General features: G+C 36.4%; 1 protein-coding gene across 1 annotated transcript; it reads right to left on the reverse strand.

Moving 5' to 3' along the window:
- Window positions 1-4,037: 4,037 nt before the first annotated feature.
- On the reverse strand, window positions 4,038-14,244 carry CNGA1 (cyclic nucleotide gated channel subunit alpha 1). Its single transcript, XM_037529779.2, has 8 exons — window positions 14,138-14,244; window positions 13,306-13,422; window positions 12,288-12,350; window positions 10,357-10,398; window positions 10,157-10,267; window positions 7,535-7,642; window positions 6,712-6,818; window positions 4,038-5,452 (listed from the first exon to the last, which is right to left on the reverse strand). The coding sequence occupies exons 1-8, from the start codon at window positions 14,242-14,244 to the stop codon at window positions 4,038-4,040; spliced, it is 2,070 nt and encodes a 689-aa protein (XP_037385676.1).
- Between the last annotated feature and the right edge of the window lie 10,873 nt (window positions 14,245-25,117).

Here is a 25,117-nt window from a genome sequence, read left to right on the forward strand (position 1 = left end):
CAGAGAGCATAATGGAACCTGCTATAGGTTGTCATGAGGATTAAATGCATTGACATCTGAAATATACCCAAAGCAGTGCCTGGCCCAAACTTAGCACTATGGAAGAGTAACCTGCTACTACTTAAACATTTTCACTGTATGAATACATTCCAACTCCTATATCTTTGTGTCCTTTTAATGAACATTTAACTTGTTTCCAACTTTTTGCTATTATAAACATTCCTCAACATGTCTCTGTACAAATGTGGCAGATTTTCTAGTGACTGCCTAAGAATGAAATTGATGGGTTTTAATTTGCACCCAAACAGATGACTTGATCAAGAAGATGTGGTATACATACACAATGGAACACTATTCAGCAATCAAAAAAGATAAACTCATGCCATTTGCAGCAGCATGGATAGAGCTGGAAGGGATCATGGTCAGTAAAATAAGTCAGAAGGAGAAAGGAAAATATCAGATGGTTTCACTTATAGGAGGAATGCAGGGGATCCAAACAAAGGATGAGGGGAGACAAAATTAACAGGCAACTATATATCAAGAGACATCAGCAGGGGAGGGGGAGGAATAGTGGCTAAAATGGGGGTGTGGGAGGAAGAGCACAGAGACTATGGTGATGGTTCATGGGTGACTTGGGGGTGGGAATTTTATGGGGACTACACCTGAGAGGAGAAATCAAACATTGTAAAAAGATGAACAATGATGTGAAATATATACATATAAATAAATATAAAAGAAGTGATGGGTTTTATGTCAGTTCACCTTTGGGCTCTAACTAATAATTGCATATTGTTCTCCATTGTATAGCAAAAGTCCTCCCTTTTACTCAAATTTCTTGATACTCTTCATCCCCACCAATTTCAGTACTGCCTGATTATCATCTCTGTATTTGTAAAATGAAGAGGTATGAACTACAATGGATAATCTCAAGAGTCTATTCACATTTTCTATATTCTCTGATTTCCTTTCTTGAATTTCCTACTTTCTCCCTTCACCTAAAGATAAACTAATGCAGTGAATAGCAAATTATCTCTTCTGAGTCTTTAAGTCTGGGGTTTGGTGTTTTATATTCTGAACAGCCTTTAAACAAGGATATCCAATAATACAACTTCATTGTCCTAAGGAACAACAATACCTAGATTGGCAGTGCTTAGCCAGGCATAACTCTAGCACTATTAAAACAGGTGAGCAGTTTTTAAACTTTTTAAAGTAATAGACTTTTTGAAAGTAAAAATATAAACTGAATAAATCTTGCATGCTCCCTTTTACTTACCTGCAATACATATCTTACAGATTGGTAAGTTTCTTATGATATGTAATTATCATTATTGCCTTGTTGAACTTCCTGAAGTTAAGAAATACTGAGTAAGTGTTTCCATTAACCTTGTTACTTTATCAAATTTTCATTTTATATTTTATTTGATCATGTTTTCATTTTAGATTAGCATATTTTGCTATACTAAAATCTTCTGGAAATATACATGCTAGAAAAAAATTACCCATTATTGTTAAATAGCTCTGATTTTACTACTCGTAATTTCTATGGAGAAAAATACAGTTTCGTGCTTTGAAGTTTATACTCGTAGACCAACATCGCCACCTAATGGTAAGAAGCTTAGCCACATTATAATTCAAGTTGGAAATTTTTGTCCTCAATATATGCAAAATATTTTTATTTCAACAGTCAAGTTCTGGAAAAACCTGAGTGTCTGTGGACAGATGAATGGATGAAAACTATGTGTTCTATATAAATGATATACTAATTAGCTATTTAAAAAAGAAATATTGTCATTTATGACAACATGGATAGACCTAGAGATAATTGTTCCGTGAAATAAGTCAAAGACAAATACCATGTGATTTCACTCATATATGGAAATAAAACAAAACCTAAAAACCACAGATTATGAGAATAAAGTGGTAATTACCAAAGAGAATACCAGGTAAAGGGGGTCATATATATGGTAGTGGATGAAAACTGGACTTTTAATGGGGATCATAATGTAGTATATATAGATGTCAAATTATTGTGTTATACATGAACCTATATAATCTATAAATCAAAGTTACTTCAAGAAAAATATTTTAAAATATATACAAAATTTTGAAGTGATATCTTCCTTTGAGAACATTACATTATAATTATTAGATGGGAGTGCAGGGTAAACATGTATTAACAATACCAGCAAATCAGGTTGTTGGGTTTCTATTCCCTCACTGATCTGCCATCTATGAGTTCCAGCATTCTATTAGTTCCTTTCAGATGCCATTGTTAAAGAATTTCAAACTAATCCTCCCTTGTCTTTGTATTTATGTCTTTATAGCATAGCTGAGTGATATGATAAGAAAATAAATGAATGATAAGAGTAAGAAGGAAAAGAGAGGGACAGAAGCACTTGTATCAGGCAGAAATCATACTACATATTACTTATCACCTACTCACCCCAGGACTAGCCATTTCCTCTACAATTAAGAAATAATTACCAAGCGATACTGTCTTCAAAAATGTAGACAAAATGTAAAAGGAAAACATAAAACTGCAAAGCAATAATGTACAGTTCAATGGATAGTAGAGTAAAATAAATCCTACCATTGGCATGCGTTGATTGAGGTCCACATAAATATCAGCAATGTCAGCTTAGCAAGAAGTCACATTAAGTCATGTTATTATAAGCAGGGATAGAAATCTTAAATCAACTTCAGTGATATGTAAAATAATTTTTTAAATTCCATCTGCATTCAGTAGTAGGTAACTGTACAATTGATGAACGATGTCATCTGTGGTCTCAGACTCATCATACTTTCTGGAATCATCTCCCATTGAATCCTTCCAGGTTCTCTAAATAAATGCTTCTCAAGTTTTAACATGGTTATGAATCATTCAAGTTCTTGCTAAAATGCAGATTCTGATAGAGTCGGTCTGGGGAGGGCCTGAGATTCTGAATTTGTAAGAAACTCTCAGATGATGCTCAGGCTGGACCATAGAATTTTCAGGTCTCCTTTTCAAACATGACAACAATTTCCATTGTTTATCAGCCAGCCATATTATTGTTAGCCAGTTTTCTTATGGCTAGAGAAGAAAGATCTTAAGATCTGCTGTCGAGTTTTAATAGTTAGAGAAATTTAAAGTAAGAGAATCCTACAACATTTTATGATTTTCAATTATATATACATTTGTATAATAAGGTCTGATTTGTCATGCTGTTATCAGTATGAATTTTCTCTCAACCACCCTTCCTAAGTCCTAGCGTACAATGGTTAATGTTCTCAAAATAATCCTGAAACTTTACAAGATTTTAAACTCCTTGCTAAGTCATCACATAAATAATATGCACTATAGCTTTGGAATGTATTTATTATATTGCATTCTAATTCCTTTTAAATGGTACCCTGTACATGATGTACATGTAATTCCCAGTTACTCTTCAACAATAAAAATTGCCTGAGGGCCTCCCCTGGCGGCGCTGGCAGTTGAGCGCAGTGCTGTGAAGCTGTCCATAGCCTCTGCAGCACCAGTTCTATTCTGGCCGGCCAGCAAGGGTCCCACATGGCATGGCAGACCTCTCTTGTCTCCACCGCTGCTCCCCTCAGCAGTGTATTTCGTCAGTCTGCCTGTTCTGTTCCCCACTCTGTCTCTGGTGAATACTCTCACCCTCCTGCGCATCTGGCCTGTACCCCGATTCTTGTATAAATAAATAAATAAATCTTTAAAAAAATTGTCTGAAAGTGAGGGATATTTTTTCACTTTCATAAATATTATTACACAAAAAGAACATGTGTGAAAAAAATCACAAGATATAGACATTGACAGTTAATTGATCTATATCTTTGCGCACATTATCCATTGTAAAAAAATCCTGAGACATAATGATTCTTTAATCATAGTACTTCAAAACTGAGAATACGGACTTTGTGCCCTGCACCAAAGCACATTTTTCTTATGGAAAAATTCCCCTGGGAGTCTTTATCCCAACTTAAAGGTGCTTTAATCAGATCCTCCAAAGGATCATTGTGTATCCTTGTAAATAAGTAGCTTTTCAGTCCTGTATAGATTCCTTAGGCCCACTGTCAACCTCAGAGCCTTCAATAGCTGAAAATTCTGTGTCAATAATTGGTTTCAGGAACTTCTCAACCTTGGTTAGTCTTTGCTTCAATTTCTCCTGCATTGATTCATACTCAGCAAGGATCCGAGCAAACCTTGTTTGTAGGCGGTCTACTGACCCCTCCATCTGGTTAAACTTCTCTTCCAGATCTTTATGATCACTTCCAGAATTTGCAATATTTATATCCAATAAACCATCTTTCATCAAAATTTGCTTCCCTTTCTCTTCTAGCATAGCTTTGGCATCTGGATACTCAGTTAGAGCTTCCATGAGGTCATCTTTTGAAAGACAGAAGAGATCTGAATAGCCAATACTTTTAATATTAGCTGTTCTTCGATTGCCAGCTTTGCTGCCTTTAATGTTAAGGATGCTAATCTCACCAAAGTAGCTGCCATCACTCAATACCACCAACTGAGTGATTCCATCATCTGCCACCACGGCGAGTTTGCCTTCCTTGATGATGTACATCTCCCGTCCAATATCCCCTTTTTTACAAATGTAATCTCCAGGACTGTAGACTTGGGGTTGTAATTTCAAGACCAACTCCACCAACAGACCAGCTTCACAGTCTGCAAAAATGCGCACCTTTTTGAGTGTGTCCAAGTGGACATTGATGGCAATCTCTGCTCTTAGTTTATTAGGTAGATACTTCAAGACTTCTTTCTCGTCCACTGTTTTTTTGTTGGTCCACAGATAGTCAAACCATTTAATAACTCTCTTTTCCATATCTTTGCTTACATTTCGAAAATGCATATATTGCTTGATAGCATCAATTTTTGCTTGAAATTCTGCTCTGGCTGCATTCATGTTGGAAATCATGGAACCTATGTTGCCAACAATGGTAGCAAAAATTAACACTCCAATTAAGAAATCAACCACTACAAAGATATACTCAGAATCCTTCACAGGAGGTGGTGTTTCACCAATGGTGGTCAGAGTCAGTGTAGACCAATAAAGGCTGTATACATATTTTCTAGCCAAACGGCCAAATTCAGGATTGTTAATATCAGGATAGACCCATGTGTCATTTCCAAATCCAATAGCTTTTGAAATAGAGTAGTACACACATGCATTCCAGTGGATAATGATGATGATATACATAACGAGATTAGAAATCCTGAAGATGTTTGGGTAGTTTGTCCTTGTTTCTGTTCTCTGGAAGAACTCAAACATACGAGAGATCCTTAACAGTCTGTTTAATCTAATTTCTGGGTAGTTCCACCCTAGTTTAAAATACAACAGATCAGTTGGTACCACTGATAGAACGTCAAGTTTAAATTGCAAGTTTGATTTGTATTTCTCTATGAGTTTAAGTTCTTCCTTCACCAGCAGTCCTTGTTCTAGGTAGCCTAAAATAGAAAAAACAAAGTTGATTCAGTACTTTTCCTTCTCAATAGCATCGTGAAGTCTTCTTAATTCTAAATGGACTTCACTGAATTCAAAACAAGAATTAATTTCCAATTAATGTTAAGGTACAAGTACTAATCAACATATGGCTGGAAAATATTCTTTTGCAGAAATAAAAGGTAAAATTTCATTAAATACAAAAGTGATAAATCATATGCATGCAACACACACATACAATATATACAAACCTCTCTAGAGTCATGCCCATCCAGCCAAAGTCATTCCTTTTATGAACAGTGTTCTTGGAGCATTTCCTCAACACCCTAGCACTGTGCTTAATGCCTCTCATCACTCTATTGTCAGAAGCCCAACCCTACCTTTGAAGCTTGGATACCTGGCCTACTGTTTATCTATCATGCATATTCATGCTTTACCCTTCAAAGTGAAGCATAAATGTCCCCCAAGGCTTCATTTTCATCTCCCCTACTTACCCACCAGGCTTAGACATATGGGATTGTACCTTCTCCTTCACTGCTACCATTTACCTTATGTATAAAATCCAGGATGTCAGCACACTGATATGTAACACTAGGGAAAGCATTCCCTCCCATATTGACTACCAAAGCTTCAAATAGCACAGAACAATGGCAGTATTGTTCCAGCACACTGATATTTAGAGAACGACCCTATTACACATAGTGTTTCTTAAAAACTCTGTTCTGTGTACTTTGGCTACATTTGTATGTGTAAAGAATGAGCTTATACCTACTGAACAAGAATACTTCAAATAGAAAGCTAACATATCCTGTCCCTTTATTAATATTGCCTCACTATGAACAACATAGTTGAGTTAAGGACATCTGTTCTATTTCTTATAAAATTTCTAGTACCTCCCTGTTGGGTACAATGGTATTTTTCCCCATATCTCAAGGTATTCTTTGCTACATAGAAATTACTCTTTTCCTGCAGAGCTGGCAGAATATTTCTGTTGTCTCTATTCCTCTCACCTGGCATAAACCCAATGAATGGGATAATGTAGGAAAACCACCAATCCATATTCAAAAGTTTGCTTAGTAATGTCCTTTTGAATCCTTTGCAGTGGTAATGCCTGTGAGTGAGCATATGATACTCTTGCATTTAACTATGCTTTTTTCTCTAAAATAGATGTTTGTGAGTTTATTTTTAAAAAATATTTGAAGAAATGAAAATCACAGAGATAAAAGCATGAAATTACAAAGTAGCCACAATAGAGCATATTTACCTGTTCTTGTTCGTACAAACATATCGAGAAGATAGACTAAATCTGATATGTAATCAAAAAAGAGCCAATATTCTAGGTAATCAGATTGAAGTTCATCAAAACACGCTCTGAAAAAGAAAAACAGTATAAATAAAATGAAATGAGGTCCAATTAGAATAGAAGTCCTCTTTGCATATTTCTTATCACATAGAGAAATATCCCACACTAAGGAGAGGAGGGTCCTTTAGTCCATTTGGTCCTGGCTTTCCCCAATGCTTTTGAGTGTCAAGTGTGAGTTTTCTCATACTTCTGAATCACAATATTCTTCCGACAATAATAGTTGACGTTGTGAAAACATAAATGGTCTCAAGGTAAAGTCAAAATGTGGGTGAAACACATTGATGGACAGGTTTATACTGATTCTCTATACCCAAAATGCTTCAGGAAATTGCACTTGTTCCTGGATGGCAAAGATGTTGACTGTCTAAAATAAAGGGAACTGTGCAGTTGCTTGGGAGACACATCTTGCTCTCGAACAACCTAGATCCTTGATCTTTTTCTACTCTTGGGAATATTTTTTCTTGCAGGTCAAAAATGTGTGAAGTTTTCCCCAAAGTTCCAGTTAAATAATTGACCCATCAAACGTTTAAAATTCCCTCCTCTGCCCCATCCCTGCATGGAGTTCCAAAGCTACTAAGAACCTACTCCTGACCTCAGGAACACACATTAAGAATAGTACAGCCTCTCTTTACAACCTCTGGTAGAGAAAGCTGTAGGTCAAACTGATTAGCCCATTAACTTGGAAACTAGAAGTGGGTCAAGACCCATGAAAATGTATAGACACCTTGCAATAATCATAGTCCAGTTGTACATGACAGGTAAGGTGATGCAGAACAGCCAGTTGTAATAGGTGTTTCCTGATGGGTCAATAATCAAGACTTCTTTTTTCTCCCTAACAAGCAATTAGAAATAAATAGGAAAGTTACCAAGAAATAGGAACTTTTTTTTCCACATATCCAATATGGTATGTTAAGGGGTAGTTAGTGAACTTGTTCATCTTACATTCAACCATGCTTTAGAATTTATGAAATCCTTGCTTTACAGTGATTGTAAATACTTCTGTCACTTGAGTCACTGAGAGGGAAGAGTAGTGTAGATCTGGCAAATTCTGAGGCAAATTCTACAGACCCCTTGGGAAGGTTATGGGGTAATAGTTGAATGAGGCCTTTGCCACCCCCCTGCAAGGTAATAAACCAACCAAAACTACACTGAGAGGAGGATCACATGTCTCCCTTCTCATCTATATGGAAAGGAGAATATAACATACCTAGTAAAATGTATTTATTTATAAGTGTGTATGAAGGATTAAGAGTGGCAGTAGAGGATAAGAGGAAAGGAAAAAAATATATGGTCAAAAGAAATTTTAAAATATTTTCCAAAAAAAAATATTTTCTAGTATCAAGCCTATATTCTAAGGACTTTCCCTTTTGACAGCTTTAAAGTGTTTTTTTTTAAGATTTATTTATTTGTTTGTTTATTTATTTATTTGTTTATACATACATACAAGCACTGGGTACAGTCAGAAGCGTGGGAGGGTGAGAGAATTCACCAGAGCCAGAGCGGGGAGCAGAGCAGGCAGAAGAACCGAAGTACACTGCTGAGGGGAGCAGCGGGCGGCAGGAGAGGTCTGTGCGCCATGTGGGACCCTCCTCCAGTGGCCGGGGAGCAGCCGGGGATGGAACCGGTGCTGCAGAGGCTGTGGGCAGCTTCGCAACCCAGCGCTCAACCACTGCACCACCGGGGAGGCCCAGCTTTAAAGTGTTTCTAATCATTTTCTTTCTTTCTTTGTTTAAAAAATTTGTTTATTTATGCATACAAGAACCAGGGTACAGGCCAAATGTGCAGGAGGGTGAGAAGATTCACCAGAGACAGAGTGGGGAACAGAACAGATAGAATGCCCAAAATACACTACTGAGAGGAGCAGCGGGGGAGACAGGAGAAGTCTGCCTCGCCAGGTGGGTAGCTCCCTGGCTGGCTGGATCGAACCTGCACTGCAGAGGCTGTGGATAGCTTCACAGTGCTGTGCTCAACCACCTGTGCTATCAGGGAGGCTCCTAATAATTTTCTAATAATTGAACCATTGTCTGGTAAACAGTTTAAGGAAACTTAGAAAGCAGCGTTCCCTTAGTGGAAAAGTAAAAATATAGCTTTGCAAATCTCACTCAGCCTTACCCTTCTGAAACTGTAACTCTCAAATGTTTGTTTTAAAAAAGACCATTGAAAATGGCTGGTGGTTTTTTTGTTTGTTTTTAATTTTTTTTTAATACAAGTGCTGGGGCACAAGCCAGATATGCAGGAGGGTGAGAGGATTCACGAGAGACAGAGTGGGGAGCAGAACAGGCAGACTGATGAAACACACTGCTGAGGGGAGCAGTGGGCGAGACAGGAGAGGTCTGCCACACCATGTGTGATTCTCGCTGGCTGGCCGAGATCGAACCCACGCTCCAGAGGCTGTGGACAGCTTCACAGAGCGGCACTCAACCGCCTGCGTCACCAGGGAGGCCCTGTTTTTAATTTATTTATATATTTTACATCATTGCTTATTTTTGTACAATGCTTGATTTCTCATCTTAGGTGTTGTTCCCATAAAATTACCACCACAAAGACCCGTGAACTCTCAGAAAATGGCTAGTGTTTGTTTTGTTTTGCTTTGTTTTGTTTTGAAGACTTATTTTATTTATTTAGGCATACTAGAACAGGGGTGTAGGCCAGAGGTCAGGGGGAAGAAGGTGGATTAGAGGATTCACCAGAGACAGAGTGGGGGCAGAACAGGTGGACTGACTGAAATACACTGCTGAGGGCAGCAGTGGGCGATATAGGAGAGGTCCGCTCTGCCATGTGGGTCAACTCCCTGGCTGGGTTCAAATTCAGGCTGGGTTCAAATTCAGGCTACAGTGGCTGGAGATAGCTTAATAATGCTGAGAATTTAACCCCTGCACCAGCAGGGAGGGCCAGAAATTAGGTAGTGTTTTGATAGCATTTGTCTTTCCCTCAAAATTAGACATGGCTTTTGCAATGAGACATCTTAATAGTATTTGCCATGCAGAACTTATTACACAAAAATATTAATAAAATTATTATGCTTTTATTTCAATCTTAAAAGTTAATGGTAAGATCCTAGGAACCTGGTTCTCTTTGAAACCTAAATATCTTCCAATTATAAGTTTACCTTTGCCAGAACGTGTGGAACAGAATTAACTGGAACAAAAAAAACTGAATGAGAAAACTAAGAATAAGGCTACCATTGCTAAAAATTGGAAACATTTTAAAATACGCATTTGAGAACAATTACTTAGACTTTACACAGGGCTTCCTTGCTAGTACTATTAAGTTTCAGAAAATTATCCCTGCATCCAAAACCTATCACAAATTCATTCCTAATTTCAATACCAGTGAAAATACTTACTCCTCCTTCTTATCTTTGCCTTTCTCCTCTTTCTTTTTCTTCTCTTTGTCTTTTTTTTTCTTCTTTTTCTTTTCTGGGTCCTTTTTATCTTCACTTTTATCATCCAACTTGCTGAAAAGTGAGATATATAATAAGTATTAAAATATGAAAATATTATGAGCAGAAAAATATGGGGTCATTCATGCCAAAATCTAACTTACCTTTTCTTTTCTTTTTTCTTTTTCTTTTTTTCTTGTGGTTCTCTAAAGAAAAATCAATATCTCTGTCACATAATCAAATTACATTCTAATTCCTAAAAGCAGAGAGGTTAATCTTCCAATGGCATAGCTTGAAGAGTGCATAATCACCCACTTTGTGTGGGAAAAGAAATGGCTCAAATTAAGAATATACAAAGGTTCACAGGCAGTCACAATACTAGGCTGCTTAGTTGGGGATCTGGCAGAAAGAGATTGAAAGATGAGGAAAACATAGTTTTAGAAAACAGGCAGACAGAAAGGATTTATACATGTGAGCACAAAGTTTGAAAGTCTTTGCATCCCACATTAATGTCCATTAAAGAGCAAATGCAATGGAGAAGACACAAAGAAACTAAGTGGACAGATGACACAGGCAGCCCCTGGCATCAGCATCTCCAGTGCTGGCACAATGTAGGTGTGAACGAAGCAACCATAGCATTAAGCCGGAGTTTCTGTATGGATCCAACACACCGGTCCCCAACGGGATCTTGCAACTGTTGTAAACTGTCAGTTACAGAGACCTCTAAGCTCTGGTTCCAATTTAGTAACATAATTTAAGGAAGGCAGTCAGTCACTTAATGGCAAGTTAATTTCATTATATCCCTTCTCTTATGGAGGGGGCATTTAATATCTTGATTTGAATCAATATGTATTATGAGTACTAATTTGTTGTTTTGCCACAAGACTTTGACCAGTGCCACTTTCCAGTAGCTTAGAGTATGATACCATGTTGGACCGAGGGACTCACTTCACAGCAAAGGAGATGTGTCAATGGACACTGAGTATGGGATCCTCTCTATGGCCATATCCTATGGGCACCATACAGAAGCTGCTGACCTAATGGATTATGGAGCAATATTTTGAAGACACAGCTGAGATTCTGTTGCAGATTTGATACCTGAGGAAAATGAAGCACCATCCTCCAGGACACTGTACATACACTTAATCAGTGACCTTATATGGTACTGTATGCCTACAGAGAATGCATGAGTCTTGGAACTAAAGAATCTATGTAAGGGGGGATTCATATTGGGAATGTGTATTTTCATGTCCATAACTTCAGGTTCTTTGGGCTTCGGGTTCCTGGTGTTTAAGCATTAAGCTGTGACTGTTCCCCAGTCACTTCAGACCTCTCAAATCAAGAAGCTAATAGGCAAAAAGGGAGTTACTATAATTGGTAAAAGTAATTGACCTTGATCATCAAACACAATGGAGGGGGGATATATTTGGCACCCAGGGGACCCATCATGGTGTCTTTTAGTATGCCCCGCTGAATTTTAGTGGTAAATAGGCAAATACAGCAGCTGTCACCCATGGAGGGCATGGTGGCCAGGGATTCAAATTCTTTAGAGATGAGGGTCTGTTTCATTCATTCCACCAAGTAAACCATGTAGGCCAGAAGAAGCACTGGCCAAGGTGAGCATATTCATTCTAGAGGAAACAAGGAATTTCAATTGAACCCTTAAGGCCTGCTGTAGTTGTCAGGGACCTTAGTTTACCCATTAACTAGGAAAACAGAAAAACAAAAATGCTAGAGGAGTTGTTTGCAGAAAATGTGAATTTTCTATCGGCTCAGAAATGGAAAGCATTATAATGTTTCAGTTATTTTTGCCAGCCACCCTTATCCACAAGGAGATGGAATTGCATGTACACTATAGACAAGGTTTTTCTACATGTATTCAAATAAAGGAGGAAATAAATACTACTTTTAATATGGTTAGCAACATTTTTCAGAAATAAATAACCAAAGAACAAAATAATAGAATGATATTGCCATTATATTAGAATTTGCCTAATAAAGATCTGCCAGATTCAGATATATTCCTACCATTTTAATGGTGAATTCCTACTTTCTTTAAAATATAGGTTTGATTTTCTCTTACAAATGTACTTACTGGTCTTTATTGCTGCTGTTGTTGACATTGAAAAGTGCAATGGCACCAGGCAGGCACTGATCCCTGAGAAGTGAAAAAGTACAGTGAATTCCTAATAGTCAACATCTATATAATGCCCAATGTAAGCAAACAGACTGAACACATTCTTTTCAGTTTTGACTCACTACTAACAATTGTTTTGAACATTTTTGAAAATACAGAAGCTCAATGAAGCATGAGTTGATGAGTATCAGTGCCATGAACCAAAGAGATGACTAAATGCCAACTAGTCAAGACTCACACCAAAAATTAGCCTTGCATGAGCCAAACTGGGATGCTTCTAACTTCCAGCAAGAGAGTTAAGACTTAGATTGTCATAAAAGACAGGAAAAGAAGAAAAGACATAAAAACAGTGAGGTGAGGTCAGTGGGAAAAAATAGGAAGGAAAAAAAACAATGAAAAACTAAATACATTCCCTGGGTGGAAGTCCCTGATCCATACCCACACCACAGTCCTTCCACACCCTCAAAGTTGATGCTTCCATGACAACTTTATTTCCTATCAGGAATTTTTACTTTTTCTCTTCTAGTTATTCACATCAGTGCTTTGCTTCCCTGATGTGGGATCACATAGGACAGAGCATTAGAAAATGACAGCCAACCCCTCTCACTACAATTGCTTCCAGAAGCTGGAAGAAGGGTCAACAAGAAGGAGTAAATCAAAGAAGATTGGGGTCTGAGGTTTCTCACAGGATAGATAAGGCCTCAGGGAAAATGAACAGCCAGAGTACTTATGACTCTGAGCATCATGAACAGGAAAGTTCATCAGGGTCGTCATCATCATCACTGTCAGCATCAGGCAGTGGCAGCTTTCCAAGAGAGGAAAAAGGTAAGACAGAAGCAACAAGTTACCCCCAGGTACCTACATAGTGACTGGGTAGGAGGAGCATTTGCCAAGCTCTTAGAGTGAAGAAGAGACCTTCCTTTCATCCAAATCATAGTTTAAAAATAGATATGGAGAAAGAGATCACACTACTCACCTCTGTGATGGTCCTCCCCTTCTGCCTGAGGTGCTTCTAGAGGAATCCCTTGCATGAGGGGTATCACTCTCTGAGTCTCCAAATACAGAGGCACTGTCATTGCCATCAGAAAAGGAGCTATGGTCCAGTGGGAAGCAGAAGTAAATTAGGTCCATGTTTTAAACTATTGCACAGGAGGAAAATTTCTCATTGGGGGTAGTGTTATCTCATCGCTCTCAAATTAACACACACAGGTTTTAGGGTGAAATGAACACTAAACAGAAAACATAAGTAAGCTATAGGCACAATTCAGTAAAATGTTTATAATTGAGAAATTACTTTCTAAGTCTTCCACCTATCAGTTGTTTAATGCCTTGGTTGATGTTAATATTTCTCAAATAGAAAGTCTGAAATCTATGTCTTAGGTCATATTATACAGTTGATGAACTAATTTGTAATAGCATTTCCTTCCACTAAAAATAAATTCAAACACATATACACATTCCATTTGTTTATGGGGAAAACACTTTAAATTATAATTTTAAAACATTATCTCATAATATATGAGTTTTTTCCCATATTTGTTGATGACAATGATATCCCTTTAGATTTGAAATGTCCCATGAGGACAGGCCTTGTCACAGATAAAGGAAATATTAGGCATAGGTATCTCTAAATAATCACCACAATAACATCTATGCTCACTTGTTAGACAAACAATGCTTTTCAAAAATATAAACAAACTCACTAAATTAAGTTTCAAAGTTGAAGGTTAAATTTTAAAGTTAAATCCAGTTAAATTTAAGAACTGTGGTTGGGTATTAAAAATGCATGGAAAAATACATGAATTTACCAGCATGCTCCATTTTCCATCCTTCTTATTTCCTTTTCAATCTCTGGAACAATCACATTGGGAATGTTTACAAAACTGTATTGTGTGCTGATGCTATTTTTCTTCATGTTAGTTTAATATCTGGAGAGAAAGAAGTCTTATTAATAGAAAGACATTATAGATAGATAGATAGATAGATAGATAGATAGATAGATAGATAGATAGATAGATACATATATGTGTGTATATAATATAATCTACCATTCTTCTAAGACTATAGTAATAATCTTTCTTATGATGAGGATTTTTAAGATGTACTCTTACCATCTTTCAAATATGCAATACAGTATTTTTTTGTTATTTGACTTTCTTTTTAAATACATTTTTTTTATTAAGGTAAAATTGGTTTACAACACCGTGGATGATTCAGCAGTATACACAGATGTATGTTGATTCACAGTCTTCAAAAACACTAACAATCCATTTGTTGCTTATTCCCATACCCACTTCCCAGTAATGGCAGCCAGAGTTGAACCCTTACTTTTTCTGTTTTTCACTTTCTTCCAGCCCATAAAATTCTGGTGCAGTATGTCAAAACAGTAAACAAGGATATTAGTACCCGATGGTCTCATGGCCACTAGACAGGTGGCATGGATGGGTAACTCACCTTTTTCATCAATCAGTCATATGTTCTCAACCACCCAACTTCCTAAATGCCAGAGTTGTCTGCTCCAGCAATGTTTTTCACTGTGTCCTTCCATCTGTAATAGTGGTACCACATAGTGATAGCAATTAGTAACACAGATTTCTGTATATATCATGAAGCCCAGAGCACTCACATCACCTAAGCACGGCGCCATATCCAGCACCCTACACTGAAGAGAACAGAGGAGCTACCCTTTCACTCATTTTCATCCATAAAGTTCAGCCTTCACTTTCATGCAGATCTCTCCAGTTCCACATATCCAGCCCTGACTACCTACTTTACCTCCTGCATCACATGTCATTCATTAATTTATCCCAGACATTTTGAATACCTCCTGTTAGCCAAACTCCTTTCATTGAATTTCTGAGACATCCACTACAAAGCCTGGTGTCCAAAAATGAACTTTCACTTCTTTCTCCATCAAATCAGTTCTTTCTGGCTTTCCTATTTCTGTTTGAAGAATTGTTTATTTGGTTTTCTCATTCCTTCAAATCCACTTAGAACTTGGAGTTGGTTACCTTTGATTGTTTCCTTCCCATCCAGTCACTGTCAAGTCCTATATATTCTATTTCACATTTGCTCCTGCCCACGTTACCACATTTCATTCTAATTACCACTAGGATGTGTCAGGTGCTTATTACTGCTTGTCTTTGACTAAGAATTTTAACTGAGTTATTCCTCATTAATCTCACCTTCAATTCAGCATGCAAAATACTCTCAAATTTTAACTTTCAAATCTTAAACATTTATATTCGTGTTCTAGAGCTTTCAACATTTCACCACTGTCTAATGAATTGTTACCCTTTCTTCTGCAACAAAGCCCCAATGTTCCTTTCCCTCTCCCTTCCAACCCTTTAATTCCTCCCAAAGAGATGTTCCATGGGATGAAGTGCTGTGTAGTTTTGAAAAATAACTTCTATATGAATAGGTATTGGAAGGTTTCAAATATATAATATACTACTATGTGTAGAAAAAAAGAGGTGTACATATATGTATGTGTGTGTGTGTGTATGCACGTGTATATGAGAGAAACCTGCCTCTGCTTAATTTGCCAATAGGCATGAAAGGAGTGATATTTTATACTTTTTATTTTTTGTATCATGAAAATTAATTACTTTTTGTATATGTAGAGAGAGCCCCATTTCCAAATGCAAGACAGTATAAAATATCACCCATATTTCTAGCACCAGTAATTAAGAATGTTAACTTCTGTCTCTTATCAAATTTACAACCCTGGTGGCTCAGCGGTTGAGCGCCGGGCTGCGAAGCTGCCTTCAGCCTCTGCAGCGTCAGTTCGATTCCCGGCCGCCAGGGAGGGTCCCACATGGCACGCAGACCCCTCCTGCCACCCGCTGCTCCCCTCAGCAGTGTACTTCTGTCCTTCTGCCTGCTCTGCAACCCGCTCTGGCTCTGGTGAATTCTCTCACCCTCCCATGCTTCTGACTGTACCCAGTGCTTGTATAAATAAATAAACTTAAAAAAAAATCATCTCTTTAAAAAAAAATTTACTTTGTGTGGTATATGAAAAAAATAAAATTTTATACCTAAAGTTAAAGCCCTCTTAATAAGCCACCCAGTATTATTCTTGTCTTCTCCCTTCCCTGTTCTCCAGAAGTAACCAATACTTAAATTTGCTGTGTATCCTTTAGGCCTTTTCCCAGACCTACCGAGGCATCTACAACACAGTTTAATCTCAGTTATATTAATGAAGTTTATAAAGCAGTATCTTCCTCTGTGATAATCTTGTAACCTGTTTTTTTCCCTCAAAATTATGTTATGAAAATTATCTATGTTAATATGCATAGGACTATTTCTTTTAATATTGTTTGTTAATATTGTAACATATATGCTCCTATTTCATTCCTTTTTTCTATTTATATTTGGTTCACTTCAGTTTTTTGTGAACAGTGCTGCAGTAAAAATCCTTTACATGTCTCTTTGAACACATGTGCAAGAATGATTCTTAAGTAGGTATCAGATAGTAGAATTGCTTGTTCTAGTTTCAATTTGTTAGAGTCAGCCAAATTGCTGCCCTTTACAAGCATACCATTTCCTCTGCACCCTGACCAAAACATTGTCCAATTTTTTTTTAAAGATTTATTTTTATTTACACAAGAACTGGGGTATAGGCCTGAGGTGCGGGAGGGTCAGAGGATTCACCAGAGACAGAGTGGGGAGCAGAACAGGCAGGCTGTCTGAAATACACTGCTGAGGGGTGCAGCAGGTGAGGCAGTAGAGGTCTGCTGCGCCATGTGGGAATCTCCCTGGCCGACCAGGACTCGAACCTGCTTGCAGAGGCTGTGGACAGCTTCACAGCACTTGGCTCAACCCGCTGCACCACCGAGGAGGCCCAACATTGTCCAATTTTAAAGTTTGATGAATGAAAACTTGATGAGTTAAAGTTTATTTGGACTATGGTTTTTGATTTGCATTTACTTGTGAGGTTAGACAAATTCTCATTTGTCTATTAATCTCTTTGATTTCTTCTTTGTGAATTAGATGATTATATTCCTGGCTGATTTTTTTCACTGGGTTCTTTCATCCACTCAATAGTCAACACATTTTAATAATAAACACCTGCCAGGTGCTAGGCATTATTATTAACCCCAAGTGAATATGCACCCCTGGTGCTCTGACTATTAATTGCTTCTTAATTTTACCTTTCTTTAATCAGCATGAAATTCTACCATATACAAATGTCATTTGTGCATTTTACTAATCTGCAAACTATCTTAATCATATAGCAAAGTATTTGTTTACCAGTTTATGACTTACAAAGCAATCTAACTCCTACATTCTCATTTAGTTGTCATCATAACTATGTTGTGATTCATAATAAGCTATATACTATGTCACACAAGAACTGAATGACTATTGGATAAAACTGAGTAATGAATTGAGGAAGACTTTAAAAGCATCATCTTTGAGAAGGACAATCCTGTATACATTATGTAGACCAGAACACTCATATTACCTAAGTATTACTTAAAGATTGTCAATGATTCAACATGTATAGGGATTTGTACGTTGAATATTTCTGGAGTGGAATTATGTGTGACTGTCCCTAAATATTGTTTTAAATGATGTATTTATTACTTATACATAATTTGTCATATTGAAACTAATTAGCAAAATATGTACCTTTTCAATAAGTAAGCTCTCTTCTTCACTAGGTCAAAGCTTTTCTAGAGAAAAATATATATCTGCTGATATATCCTCATAAAATTATGTGTAACAATATGCACTAAACAACATTTACTTATTGAGAGTAGCATACATCTCCATAGTGTCTGCATCTTATATAATCAGCATGTATTAATTTTATAATAAAAGGATACATCTCAATATCTTTTCTCTCAAAAGAACATTTTTAGCAACTTTTAAAAATATTCACAATATAATGTTAAGGGGAAAAGCATATTGTTAAGCAACATTTATCATTTCATTTTTTATTTATTTATTTATTTATACAAGCACTGGGTACAGTCAGAAGCATGGGAGGGTGAGAGAATTCACCAGAGCCAGAGCAGGGAGCAGAACAGGCAGACCGATGAAATACACTACTGAGGGGAGCAGTGGGCGGCAGGAGAGGTCTGCATGCCATGTGGGACACTCCCCGGCGGCTGGGGATTGAACCGATGCTGCAGAGGCTGCGGGCAGTTTCGCAGCCCAGCGCTCAACCTCTGCGCCACCAGGGGATGCCCTCATTTCATTTTTTTAAAAATTGTATATATGTGCATGGAAAGAATAAACATCATAATGTAAAAGATGTTAAGGTTTCAGTGGTGGGATCATCAATATTTTTAGCTTCTTATTTGTGTTCTGTATTTGCTCCTAATTATTTTTTTAATGAGGGGGAAGTAGTATTGTTAAATAGGACTTTTATTTGAGAGCAAAACTAATTTATGGCAGCACTTTTGCTTTAATATATGCTTTCCAGTCCCTGCCAATCTCAGCATTCAACTGCAGAGTTAAAGTTGTTTCTTAATAGTTAACAATGTTCCTGGAGTTGTGTAACCATCCAGAACAGGCTTTGCCTGCTCTGCAAGGAAGAGTCAGCAAGGCCCTGAAAGCAGCAGTTTTCTACTTGGCAATAATTTGGATTCTAGCCCCAGCTCTTCACGAAATTGCCTGTGCAACTTAGCAGCTATCTTTCTGAGTTTCAGTTTCTTCTTCTGCTAATTGGAGACGATGATATCTGCCCTGACTATTGTAATGACTCCCTATAGAGAGCTAATTTAAAATATATAAATATACATATATATAATTTTGAAACTAGTATGAGTTGGTATTATGATATAATTCCTAAACTCAGAGGAAGAGAAAGACAACCACCAACTTTCTTATGGAGACAAAGAAAGCTAAAATGATTAAAATAATCTTTCTTTAATCCCTCTTCCCCTGAACTATCACTTTGCCAAATTTGTCAAAGCAACTATTAAAGAAAAATAATAATTATCTTTACAGGATCACAAGCTATGATTCCCACGAAAAACGAAAACAGAGCTGACACAACACCCTTGCAACACCCTTGTATGTCCACATCAAATACAAGAACCTGTCAGGCTTGACAACTTAAATTAGTTGTCAACTTAAAAGGAAAATACAGTACTTTCTCAGGGAGAAATAATATCACCAAAGAAGGTATTATTATACCATCACCTTCATGATCCACAGAAAGTTTACAAAGAAGTTGTCATAAAATAAAATTTTGGGTTTTGAGGGTTGTTTTGTCTGTAAGTAAAGATGCAACCTATGAAGCTGTTCGCAGCCTCTGCAGCACAAGTTCGATCCCCCGCTGGACAAGGAGGAACCCACATGGTGCAGCAGACCTCTCCTGATTCCCACTGCAACTCCCCTCAGCAGTGTATTTCACTCAGTCTGCCTGTTCTGTTCCCCACTCTGTCTCTGATGAATTCTCTCACCACCCCGCCCTGCACCTCCAGTCTGCACCTCAGCTCTTGTATGCATAAATAAATAAATCTTTAAAAAAAAAAACTTTCGATAGTGGTTGGAACCCTTAACGTGTTATCTTTCTTACTTTCTCCACTGAACCAGAAAGTAATCAGAATTTTACAATGGCTGCAACAATTAACTAATTCTGATTAACTGAAGGGATTTGTAAAGCAGGGATTTGTAAAGCAGGGATTTTCCTGCTTTATGTTACAGTTGTCACCCCACTCAAAATCTGTTCCACCGTGGAATTTCTCAAGAAATGCAAGCTGATGATAGGTGTTTTTGAGAAGTCTAACTTAGAATTCCTTTTTCCATGGAATCTATTTTTATTTCACTCCACTATATGTGCTGACTGTATTTTAAATCATGCCTTTGGTTCTAAACATTCCTTCGTTTTGTATTTATGTTTGCATGTGAAAATTCTACTTTCCCAATATTCTCTAAGTGTCTTAAGGACAGAGAACTGCCTTTTTCTTTTTATAATCCCAGGGACAAAGAAAATACAAATTTTTATGGTAATAATGAAGGTAAGTAAACATGCAAAAAGGGAAATAAATACATAAAACCCAAGTCATAAGACTCCTGGACTCTAATAACAGTTTGTCAGTAACAATGAGTATCTGAAATTTAGGATAATTTTTCTGCTTCCCTTACAAATTTACACTTTATCCTTAAAAGAACACATTAAAAGTATTGATATTTTTATTTGCAAGCAGTTTACAAATAATCTAATCTGTACTTAATCAATATTTTTGCTTCTCAACATTTTTGGAGCATGTGTAACTTGCCAAAATGTGAAGGGAAAAAGAATAAGATTGTTGATTAAGACAAGCTTCTTGCCCTAGAGAATTCTATGCAAGAAACCTGTAAATAATAAAAAATTCGCTACGACAATTTTGTGTGTGCATAGTCCAACTGTTTTGAGTTGGGACATTCACAAAAAGCTTTCCAAAGCCAAGGATATATCACTGGATTTCGAAGGATAAAATAAGAGTTTGTCAGATAAAAATGTGTATACTGGCCAGAGGAAAAAGCATGTGAAAAAGATAAAGAATAAGGAAAAGGGCAAATATTTCTATGGTTGGAATTCGGATGCCTGAATGCTTACAGCTGCCTTTGGCCACAAGCCATTCACATTAACATAGTATACTTACTATCAGGGCACTGACGCATTACTTTGTTATGACCCATTTATGTCAGAATCTCTCTTATCAGGCTTGAGAACAGACAACAATGAACTCTGACTTTTACATCTCTGAGCTTACATAATACTTAATCCATAATAAACAACATTTTTTAAACTTTTGTTAGTGATTTTATTGCACAAACATGTCTGTGAAATCAAAGAAAAGAAACATCTACACTCCATCATAATTGCAATGACTGCAACTAAATAATTTTTCCTATGATAGCACAATATATACATGTATTATCCCAGTTGCCTTGCAAAAAAAAAGTTGATGTTTTAATGAGTCGAAACATAAATGTAAGCATATTGAAATACAACTATCATTACCACAGATTCTTACCTTTGGTTGTTTAATCTATCTGTGTCTTCAAGAAGTGCAAGTCAGAGGTATAGCCAAAACAAACCTGTTGAATCTTGCCATGGTCAAAATTCAGGTCTCAATTTCCTTCAAGTAATAATCACGCAGATCTTTTCTCTTTCTCTAAACTCGCACAAATGGCTAGATTTCTAAATCATTCCTAGGGAAAGACACAGTTCTGTGGCATTCACAGAGGAGGATTTTCATGAGTCAATATTGGATTTGCGGATTTATATACAGATGAAAATAACAGCAACCAAATCACCATTATCCTTCACTTGAGCACAAGCTTATTAATATGTATGAGAGTTAGGGATAAAAGGAGGTTTCTCAAAACTACACCAAATTTCAACAATTTGAAAATAAAGTTAACAAAAGTTAATATTGCCTGATGAATTTTATTAAAGTTATGCTATCAATTTCATCCAGAGTTGTAATCTTTAAAAAATTATCTAAGGTTTCAAAAAGTATGATTAAAATTTTAAATTTGGTGCCATCATACTAAAAATTACTAAAATACAGAGTGAACATATTTATTCAGTGGTCTGAACTGCATATTTAAAACATATGATCAGGAAATAAAATAGGATGAAGAAGTGTGCTGAAAGAATAATTCATAGATTCAATCTATTAGCATCAGTCTTTTGTCAGTAGTTAGTATTTGTCCTGCTAAATAAATGGCCATTGAATAACTCAGCAACAATTACTGCCTCAGTTAAATGGCTTCTGTAACCTGTGAGCTAGGAAGTTCTCAAAAGAGGAAATTCTATAAGATACCTGGAGTACTGACACTTTTGGAAAACTGGCTCTGGGTTCTATAATTTTTTAGTAATATTTTATTTCTAATTATAAATTAAAGTCATGCTTCATAAATAAATGAAACAAATATTTTTCTTAAAATTCTGGGATAGGGCCTCCCAGGTGGCGCAGTGGTTGAGCGCTGGGTTGCGAAGCTGCCCGCGGCCTCTGCGGCGCCGGTTCGATCCCCGGCTGCTCCCCGGCCACCGAAGGAGGGTCCCACATGGCGCGCAGACCTCTCCTGCCGCCCGCTGCTCCCCTCAGCAGTGTACTTCGGTCCTTCTGCCTGCTCTGCTCCCCGCTCTGGCTCTGGTGAATTCTCTCGCCCTCCCGGCTTCTGACTGTACCCAGTGCATGTATAAACCAAACAAACAAACAAATAGATAAATAAGACATGCCTCTAGAAAATTAAAAAAAAAAAAAAAAAAAAAAAAAAAAAAAAAAAATCTGGGATAACCAATATTATAATTTGGTATATGTAAAATTTCTATATTTATATTTATATGGCTTTTAAATAAAATAATTCTGATTTTATTTAATAATATGTAATTATTTTTATATTAGTAAACATCTATCTAAAGCATCTTTTTTAAGATTGAATAATATTCTGTCATATTTAATTATTCTGTATTTAGTGACACTGGACATTTTTCCTCTGCCCTAAAATATTCCATAATGAATGTTTTTGCTCTTAAATTGCTATGTACACCTGTGATTATTTACTATTTTCTTAGATATTACTACAGCAAAGTAGTAAATTTGTACTGCCAATAATAAGTTTCAGAAATCCTGTTTGGAAGTTTAACTTTATAAGTCGAATAAATGACTATCATTTTAATTAATTTTTCACTGATCAATATTTTACCAAATATACTATTTTGACATTTTCTTTCAGTCTTGCATTTAATTAAGCATATACCCTGAAGAGGCTAGTATGCATGTTTTCCACAAATCCATTCCAGTTTTAAACTTTCCCCAAACTAACCAATGTCACAATTTAGCTTTATGCCAAAATGTATTGTACTAGATCCTTTACAGTATATGCCTCTTTAAGCAGTTATATGATCCACTTAGGAAAATAAGCTTCTTTGAATAGTATGACCTTATCTTACACGCATTTCTATGAACTTAATTGCAAACATTTCCAAAGAAGCTAAATGATAGTTAATGTTAAAATCACAGTTATAAAATAAAATAAGTGAAAAATAGACAGGGAAATTCTCAAGACAGGAAAGAATTTACCTTTTCATAGTGCTAAAATAAATGTTTTAAATCCTGAAACAATACTGTGAAGTATATACTGTATCAACTTCATTTTACAGAGAAAGAAATTAAGGCTGGGAGGTGTAATTTGCCCAAGAGCACAAAACAAGTCTGATCACACAAGGCTAGTATGGTGTCAGAATTAGCTGGGATTCACACCCAGATAAAGGGTTGCCAGATTTAGTGAATAAAAATACAGTAAAAGTATGTCACAAAGATTGCCTGAGACAAACTTATACTAACAAATTATTTGATGGTTATCTGAAATTCAGATTTAATTGGGAGTTCTGTTTTTTTTCCTCTAGTAACCCTTCCCTTAGGCCTATATGACTCCACAGCATCACTCTGTCTTTGTGATCTGGAAGGTAAAAGCATGAAAAATCAGGCCAAGTCACCCTCGTCAGCAGTATGTCTCTAACAGGAAGGGCCACATTTAGGAAACCACTTCTTGTACACAAACTGTGATTCATTTTCCTCATTTATAAGAAGGATACACTCATAAACCCCTTAGCACATTATCTGTACATAGGTGCTTAAATCATTTTTTCTATTATTATTACTATTATAATCATTATTATGTTCTTTACATCTAATTAATGCTTCCTTTGAAATATTTTAAATGCTTCTTAGTCACCCAATTTGGATCTATCATTCGGGAAAGTGGTCAGACACTCTGTGGTCTTCCTTAATATTCTCAGCCAGATAACACTCCTTGGGAGGGAGTTTTCAGAAAATTAGTATTTGTTGTATAATATGGAAGACTTTTTTTTCTTCAGGTCAGTCTTCACTGTGCCTCTGCCTCTCTCAAGCCAACCTTACAACCCACTCTTTGGTGGGGTGGTTTCTGTGATATCACCTGTGGTTTAAATGCAGAGGTTTTGTAGTCACAGTCTCCACCATTCACCTCTGGCATTTGCTACCAAATAGTGAACCTTCTAAGCCTCAGTTTCAGTTTAGATGGGATAGGCATGGTAATATCTTGCAGCTTGGCTGTGAGGATTAAAATGAGATATAGAAAAATTAAAAATGTATCACAATTTTTAAGACATAGTAAACAAGAAGTGTTCTTTTTTTATTTAAAAAGAATAATGGCAGACTTATGCTTTATTTTATAATAATTAGCTTATTGTCATAAATTTGCCTGAAATATACTACGAATAGTTCATCTTTTTTTCTTTTTTAGTCCAGCTTCAATATGAAATATGTAAAGATGTAATTAAAACAAATATATCTAAAAATAAAATTACAAGATTGGAAATTTATAGCCATAGAATGTTTATTTTCGCATGATTAGCTTTTTGTTTGAAGCTTTCTAAAATGATTTAATGAATTAAATAAGAGTTGGAACAAAGATCCTAATAAACCTTTCTTCCATCTGCCAACTTACTTCCTGAATGGTAGAACCTGCCATTATAAAATAGCTCTTCCTCCAATGAGTCATACACACACACACTTTTTACCTGTTCAGTATGATTCATTCCTTTTATCTCAAATACACCTCCCTTCATAAGTTCTCACACTTCCTTCATATACCTTTCTTCTTTCAAAACTATAATTAAGGATGGACTGGATATTATTAATTCTCTGGATATGCTTATTAGTTCTGTAGCCTTGAGAAAATAACATAAGCTTCTTGTGCCTCAATTTCCTTTGTAAAATAGAAATAGAATACTTACCTCATTTTTTTTTGTGAGGATAAAAGGAACAAGGTCATAGCACACTATTTGTATG

This window comes from Talpa occidentalis, unplaced genomic scaffold (genome assembly GCF_014898055.3).
Source record: "Talpa occidentalis isolate TD23 unplaced genomic scaffold, MPIMG_talOcc4v2.1 talOcc4.6, whole genome shotgun sequence".
NCBI classification, from domain to species: domain Eukaryota; kingdom Metazoa; phylum Chordata; class Mammalia; order Eulipotyphla; family Talpidae; genus Talpa; species Talpa occidentalis.